The sequence below is a fragment of the Nipponia nippon genome, unplaced genomic scaffold, assembly GCF_047370975.1.
Source record: "Nipponia nippon isolate SJK-2023a ecotype South Korea unplaced genomic scaffold, ASM4737097v1 scaffold_33, whole genome shotgun sequence".
Lineage (NCBI taxonomy): Eukaryota > Metazoa > Chordata > Aves > Pelecaniformes > Threskiornithidae > Nipponia > Nipponia nippon.
In genome coordinates, this window is record NW_028262351.1 from 5,338,403 (window position 1) to 5,346,809 (window position 8,407).

Consider the following 8,407-nt stretch of genomic DNA (forward strand, 5'->3'; position numbering starts at 1 on the left):
ATATAAAGGGGGCTTATGAGAAAGACTGAGAGAGGCTTTTTACCAGGGCCTGTAGTAACAGGACAAGGGGCAAAGATTTTAAACTGAAAAAGGGTAGATTTAGATTGGATAAAAGGAAGAAATTTTTTACAGTGAGGGTGGTGAGACACTGGAACAGGGTGCCCAGAGAAGTTGTGGATGCCCCATCGTTGGAAGTGTTCAAGGTCAGGTTGGACGGGGCTTTGAGCAACCTGATCTAGTGAAAGATGTCCCTGTCTCTGGCAGGGGGGTTCGAACTAGATGGTCTCTTCCAACCCAAACCATTCTATGGTTCTATGATTCTATGAAATTCTTGCACCATTATATAAATACATTTTCTTTTTTGCTCATGCATGCTATTGAGAACTTTGTTTTAATTTGATATGTATTTTTTAAATGTAATTGTATTTTTAAAATCATTTCACCTGCAGGTGGAAATGGTATATTCATTATTGTCGATGCTTGGTACTCATGATAAAGATGACATGTCACGAACATTGCTAGCGATGTCTAGCTCCCAAGACAGCTGCATAGCTATGCGTCAGTCTGGATGTCTTCCTCTCCTCATCCAGCTTTTACATGGCAATGATAAAGACTCTGTGTTGTTAGGAAATTCCCGTGGTAGTAAAGAGGCCCGTGCCAGAGCCAGCGCAGCACTGCATAACATCATCCACTCCCAGCCCGATGATAAGCAAGGCAGACGGGAAATCCGTGTGCTTCATCTCTTGGAGCAAATCTGTGCTTACTGTGAAATGTGTTGGAAATGGCAGGAGGCACATGAAGAAGGCATGGACCAAGACAAAACCCCAAGTAGGTTCTGTAAACTGTATAAAGACGTTTAAAAGATATTTTGAAAGCAGTGAATTTACAAAAAATTCAGCTTTAATCTGACTTCTTGTTGAATGTATGTAAGGTTTCTTTTATTTTTATATTTATTCATTTATTTATGTATATTCAAGTTGAGGTAGTATCAGGAAATAGTATCTATTATAGATATGATATCTCATTTATAAACTTGTTCTTTAAATCATAGGCTTTGGTATGCTTTCCAGATATAATTCTAGTGTTTTATATTTATAATCTACAAATTAAACATAAATTTCTACTCATTGCTATTTTACCTTTGAATGGATAATGAAATATGTCTAAATAAATAATCCCAAATTGCTCTTCATTCAGATGTGTTCAAAAGATAAAAATTTCATCTAGGAAAGTGATAGAGGGCACAAATTAAATAATCTCAGTCTATTCAGTATAATGTGAACTATTATTTAGAATGTGATACATAAGAAATAGTACAGTGTTAAAATACCAGAGAAGTGACAGTTTAAGTGAATTGGAGTTTTCTCATATAACAGCTGTTTTTTTTTAAAAAAAGATGCAACCTTCTGGATTACTCAATAACTGCTTTTCTGAAGTAAGGGAGGATTAAAGTTGCCATTTTGTAAATATATGCTGTAGACATCTATATCAGAAGTACTACTGAAATCAGTGGGCTCTGGTTTGTATGTTGGATTTCACTGCAAGAATCATTTTGTAGAAGTGGGTCTCTGAATAAGATGTACGAATACAATTTGTGCTTTAGGGAAAGTCTAGCTCACAAAATTATGAAATTGAAAAGTTCTGTTATGAAACAAAGGGCTTAATTAACCATTTATAAGGACATAACACCCAAAGAAACAGCTTCACCTTAGGTGTTGTATTATTTAATGCTGCCAGAAAATTTAAACTTACTGATTTGTTTCACTAAGATTATTATTTTTCCAAATTAATTCCATATTTTTTTTGTGCTTGAAGTCATATTTTTTACTTAATACATACATTCAGAATTCTCCCTAAATTCTTTTCCATAAAGAGTCTTTTCAACTTCAAGTATATTTCTAGTACATATATGTAATCCTGGTTGTATGTGCACATATTCAAGCCTCTGTGTACTCACATTTATTAGTAATGTTTTTAATTAACTGTCTGTTCTTGAGTTACTGGGAAGATACAAACCCTGAAAAAAAATGCACTTTATTTATTTTAAGATTAGATTCTCTTTGGAAACCTTATAATCTAGACAAAATTATACACCTGAGAAATACTAATAGTTACCTATTTCCTGATCAGTGCCAGCTCCAGTCGATCATCAAATCTGTCCTGCCGTGTGTGTTTTGATGAAACTTTCATTTGATGAAGAACACAGGCATGCCATGAATGAGCTTGGTAAGACTAAATGTGTTTCTCTAACTTCCTTTGAGATGCTTCCTGAAAATGCGGACATTCTTGTATACCTCACTGAATATGTGGCTTTTTTTTTGTTAACCACTAGTTTAAACTCCGATTGATGCAGTTTGCAGTTTAAATGAACTTATAGCTAGACTGTTTCCTAGTGGATGGGCTGTTATGCAAGTTACTCTTATATCTGGCATGATCTGTGATTTTTGGAAGGGTATTCGTATCCTGGAAATATTTGCAATTTTAGAAGTATTGGACTTATAATGGAGACTATTTTCTGAGGGTTTTTTGCGTCATGAGTTCAACATATTGGTTCCTGTATAACAGCCTGAATGCTTTAGTCCATCTTCAGTGAATTCTGTGCATGCAAGTTTCCTTAATTTGCCACTTTTCATTATTACTGAAAAATTTATATGTATTTTTTCTGGGATAATAAGATTCAGTAATAATAATTATTAAATTAATAATTATCAGATTTACTGAATAACCTTTTATGTAATTGGTGTGAGTTCATCAGTCAAATGTGATTTTGACTGGGTGGAATTAAAAGATGGGTGTGCTTCTTACCTCTTCATAAATGCTTCTGTTCTCATCTTGCCCCAAAATCTCAACATCATGCTACCATACCTTTCAGCTTGTACTAAGCACACAATTCAAGATCCAGAGTCAATATTCAACACCTGGAATACTGTGTACAGTTCTGGTCCCCATTATACAAAAAAGATGTGGACAGGCTGGAGGGGGTCCAGAGAAGGGCCACCAAGATGATCAAGGGTCTGGGAAGCCTGCCATATGAGGATAGGCTGAGAGAGCTGGGCTTGTTCAGCCTTGAGAAAAGGAGGCTTAGAGGTGCTCTCATCACCATGTACTAGTACTTAAAGGGGAGCTACAAAGAAGATGGAGACTCCCTTTTTACAAGGAGTCACATGGTGAAGACAAGGGGTAACGGGTACAAGTTACTCCCAGGGAGATTCCAATTGGACACGAGAGGTAAATTTTTCACAATGAGAACAGTCAACCACTGGAATAATCTCCCCAGGGAAGTGGTAGACTCCGCTATGCTGAACATGTTTAAGACTCAGCTGGACCAGGGTGCTGGGGCATCTCATCTAGATTGTGCTAGAAAAGTTGGACCAGATGATCCTTGAGATCCCTTCCAACCTGGTATTCTATGATTCTATGATTCTATTTAACAGTGTATTTAAGAAATTATTATTTAACTTTATGAACCTTTTGGTTTTCAGATGTTTGAGATATATTCTGTACATATGAATGCAATTTACTCTTTAATGTGTGTATACTGTATTCTTGATATTAGGATTGAAATTTATTAGTAATAGTAGTATTGTTTATTATTATTCATTTTATTATTTATTTATTTATTTTTAAAGGAGGTTTGCAGGCCATTGCAGAACTGTTGCAAGTGGATTGTGAAATGTATGGACTTACAAATGACCACTATAGTGTTACATTAAGGAGGTATGCTGGAATGGCTCTGACAAACTTGACTTTTGGAGATGTGGCAAACAAGGTAAAAATAGAATTTCAAATATACAATAATTTCAGTTCATAGCTGTGTTTGACTTGTAGTTCTCAGAAAGATGATGAAAATCTCTGGGATAGGATATTGCATTTCTGGGATAGATATTGCATTTCGGCTCGACACAGAAATTCCCCCAAAACTTTGTCATTCCATCCTGTTCCTAACACAGAGCACAAACTGAATGTTATATCATAAAAGTATAGTATCAGCTTTCATATTAAATTAAGTTACTTCTATTTTGTCACTGAAAGTAAAGATTTTATCTATTGGCTTTATTTTTGTGTAAACAATGTGCTAGATCTTTCCATAAAGTACCAAAGATTATGGATAATAGATTTTTTTCTGAGAATTTTGAACTAAACCTGTTAATTTAGTCAAATTTTGTAAAGTTATCACTTATTTACTTATATTATTACTGTATGAGAAATTTTTGCAAATCTCTTCAGCCTGGATCCTCTTTCTTAAATGTTTGGAGCATGTCTGGCTCATAATGAGTGCTATTTCAAATGACTGGAGAAAATAGATTCCCTAATTTCTACCAAGGACTTTGCTTTCAAAAGATATAAAGTTTTAATAATTTCTTGCCCCAGAGTTTTCCAAGACATGGATCTTCAAATAACTTCATTCTGACAAGACTTTTATCTTTCTACTCTAATGGAAGACACTTCAAGAGTGAATGAAAATTCCATCCCAACAAGCAGGAAGTCAAGCAAAAATGCCAGGAGGCCTGCATGGATGAACAAAAGAGCTCCTGACAAAACTCAGATATGAAAAGGAAGTATACAGAAGGTGGAAGCAGAGACAGTTAACCTGAGAGGAATATAGAGACACTATCTGAGCTTGCAGAGACGTGGTTAGGAAAGCCAAAGCCCACCTGGAGTTGAATATGGTGAGGGATGTCAAAGGCAACAAGAAGGGCTTCTCTAAGTACATAGGTGACAAAAAGATGACTAGGGAAAATGTGGGCCTGCTGCTGAAGGAGACGGGGACCTGGTGACACAGATCATCATAGAGAAGCTGATGAAGTATGGGCTGGATGAGCAGACAGTGAGGTGGACTGAGAACTGGCTGAACAGCCGGGCCCAGAGGGTGCTGATCAGTTGCTCGAAGTCTAGTTGCAGGCCAGTAACTAGCCGTATAATCCTGTTCTGCACCAGGCGGGGGGCTGGGACTCTTTAGCCTGGAGAAGAGAAGGTTGAGGGGGGGATCTCATCAATGTATATAAATACCTGAAGGGAGGGTGCAAAGAAGACAGAGCCAGGCTCTTTTCAGTGGTGTCCAGGGACAGGACAGCACAAACGGAAACACAGGAGGTTCTGTCTGAACATCACGAAACACTTTTTCACTGTGAGGGTGCCCAAGCACTGGCACAGGTTGCCCAGAGAGGTTATGGAGTCTCTCTCCTTGGAGTTATTCAAAAGCCATCTGGATATGGTCTTGGGCAACTGGCTCCAGGTGGCTCTGCTTGAGCAGGGGGGTTGGACCAGATGACCTCTGGAGATCCCTTCCAACCTCAACCATTCTGTGATTCTGCAAAAATAAAACCAGATTTCATACTAATCACTTTTTGTTCCCAGTTTTAAACAGAGTGAAACAAATCCCTCCTACAAATGAAGTGCTTCACAAAATACTGCCTCTTAAAATCAGTAATTGCTGCAAGGCTGCAGTTATTGGGTTTATAGCACAAAGAAACCTATTCAGTGATGTAAATGTATGTATTATCCAGCTAATGAATAATGCATTTCTAACATACTTTTGTTTTTGAAGAATTTTTAATTGTGCTTTGTCACAAACATTTTCTAATGTAAGCCTTACAGTTTTTCAATTACTAGTGTATTCTTAAAAAGTAATTTGGTCTTCAAGAAGTCGGGAATATTGTTGTATTTGTGTCAGTTTTAAATTGTCATATTTTCATATTATGTATATTTGAAAGAAAAAGTATGATTTGAGACTCAATAGACATCAGGTAACAACACATCTCCAACTTACAGGTGAGTGTCCAGTTTCATATCTGGGACATAGTGAAGAAGGCTTCTAAACTATTAGTGTTCCAGATTTGGTCCTAGACTTGTTGTCAAAAGTATAAAATTTAGCACAATTTCACCACTTATGTATTTCCCAGAATAGAAACTGATATTTATGCTTAACATTTTAATAACTGTAGATCAAATATCTGTTACTGGAAACATTTTACTAAGGTTTTTTGAACTTCAGAGATGAATAGCTTAAAATATCAAAGAATCAAGCCACCTAATGTGTCATTTAATACTCTCTTTATTTTCTTTTTTCTCCTGATTCCTAATAGGCTACATTATGTTCTATGAAGGACTGCATGAGAGCTCTTGTAGCCCAATTGAAGTCTGAAAGTGAAGACTTGCAGCAGGTACTTCATCCTTTTGAGATTAAATATTTCCTTGGCTTGCACATTTCCATCATCTTGCATCCCTTCAATTTCATTGAGTATTAAAATTTTATATTTCTGCTTCCCTTTCTTTCCACTCATTTGGCCTCTCCATGAGTTATTTTTATATGAGGGACAGGTTAGTATGATTGTCCTATTTTACAAGTGGAAAAGCTGAGGAAAAAGATTATATAAATCTCTCTCCTGAGACTGCATAATAAGTCTACAGCAGACATCAGAGCAGAGCACAAATCTGAGTTTTTGGTCCAATTTTTCAGGCAGTGTGGAAAGCAGGGAACCTGCTTTCAAATCTTTATTTATTTTATACATAAAAGCCAGTACCTTTGATCAAACTTCATACTGAAATCTTAGGACAGTCTAGCTGGCAATAGAACAAAAAGTGAATTTCAGCAAAAAAGCTAGTTCAGCAACTGAACATTGCCACTGTTAATGAATTCTAGTGTTCCAGAAATCCAGGAGGAAATGCTGATAGCCTACTAAAGGAGTAGCTATTTTGAGATACATTATTTTTCTTTCATGTTTTGCAGGTCATTGCAAGTGTTTTGAGGAACTTGTCCTGGCGAGCAGATGTAAACAGTAAAAAGACTCTACGTGAAGTTGGAAGTGTGAAAGCATTGATGGAATGTGCTTTAGAAGTTAAGAAGGTATCGTATATAAATGATTATGAGATAAATTTTGGAGAGATTGCATTAATTTTACACAAAATACAAATATTGTTATCCTTTTTTGACATAAGCAGTTAGTCAAATATTTGCGGTGTTTCAGGTACTTTCCTTTGAAGAAGAGAATTGCTTCGAGTTAACTGGGCAGCAGATCACAACGTAGCAATGACATCTGAGAACTACTAGTGTTTCTGTAATTTTATTTACAAGGGTTGATAGCTTTCACTCTTCAGTTTCATGAGCTGTGCTGTTCCAATAGCCTTTTTTATAATTTTGCAATTTTAATAAAATGATCTTCTGATTTTGTGAATTTGTCATTCTAGAGATGTCTACTTGATATCCCAACAGGATTATATGCCATTCCAGTGTCCCCTGCCAGCTAATCTACAAACTTTTTACTGTTATGGCAGCTGACAAGTATTGTGGCGCATTCTTCTGAAACTTTCTAGCAAGCAATAGCAAATCCATAGCTGAGGGAAGGAGAGAGAAGCAAACAAAAGTAGTTATGTGTGCACTGCTGCTTGCCTCTAGTTTAACAGTACAGAAAGCAGAGCCTGAAACACACTTCATTTTCATGCCAATCAAAAATCAAATTCTGCAGTGAACTGAAAGAAGCTAAATTCCATGGTCAATGAATTCTGTTATTTGCAAATCTGGATTAGAATAAGAGAGGCAGTTTGTGTCTCTGAGCTGTATTTTTAGACTGTGTGCAGGTTCAGCAGGAATTATTTCTTTAGGTTATTCTTGGTTCACATTTTCAAAGCTATCTTTGCATCCATGAGAGCTAGAAAAATGAGTTTGTCACTACCTCCTTGAAGCTAACTTACATACTTCTGAGGGCTTATGATCAATAGTTGAAAACTCTCTAATTCTGTCATTTTATTATTCTCCTAGGAATCCACCCTAAAAAGCATTTTGAGTGCCTTATGGAATTTGTCAGCACACTGTACTGAGAACAAAGGTGATATATGTGCTGTTGATGGTGCTCTTGCATTTCTAGTTGGTACACTGACATACCGGAGCCAAACAAACACTTTAGCCATCATAGAAAGTGGAGGAGGAATATTAAGAAATGTTTCTAGCTTAATTGCTACTAATGAGGACCACAGGTGAATATACTTTCTATTTTTCTGAGAATCAGTAGTGGTACCAAAAGTATATTTAATAGTTTGTATGACCAAGTCTTAATATGAATGCATGTTTTAAGCATAGTAATTAAGCATTCATTTTTTAATGGATTTGATAAGGCAAGTATTTAATTTAGATAACAGGAATATGCAAAAGGATTAATATATCTGCTGCTTGTTAAATGATTAATTGTACTAAAAGCTTTTCCTGGAAAGAGAGAGGAAATTCATAAGTTCTTATCAGCCATAGGAAACCACCTGGAATGGTTTATACAGAGAGGATAGTGTGGGAGCAAACTGTTCGTATTTGTATAGGATTTGTTTAACATTCAGATGAAAACTTGAGGAAAAAATAAGATAAATTTGCACTGAAGAATTCATAATTATCCTTACTATGGATTAAACTTGCCTATAG

General features: G+C 36.1%; 1 protein-coding gene across 22 annotated transcripts in view; it reads left to right on the forward strand.

The window, feature by feature from the left end:
• The window catches only part of LOC104015306 (adenomatous polyposis coli protein-like), a 177,676-nt gene that overhangs the window by 159,692 nt on the left and 9,577 nt on the right, over positions 1–8,407 (forward strand). For 21 of the 22 annotated variants that reach the window (XM_087770708.1, XM_087770706.1, XM_087770722.1 and 18 more), the window contains 6 exons: positions 450–828; positions 2,131–2,226; positions 3,630–3,769; positions 6,087–6,164; positions 6,731–6,847; positions 7,760–7,974. In XM_087770708.1, the coding sequence (XP_087626834.1) occupies positions 450–828; positions 2,131–2,226; positions 3,630–3,769; positions 6,087–6,164; positions 6,731–6,847; positions 7,760–7,974 (1,025 nt within the window). Of the gene's footprint in view, positions 1–449; positions 829–2,130; positions 2,227–3,629; positions 3,770–4,477; positions 4,671–6,086; positions 6,165–6,730; positions 6,848–7,759; positions 7,975–8,407 lie in introns of those variants that run through there. The other variant, XM_087770728.1, reaches the window with a different exon arrangement.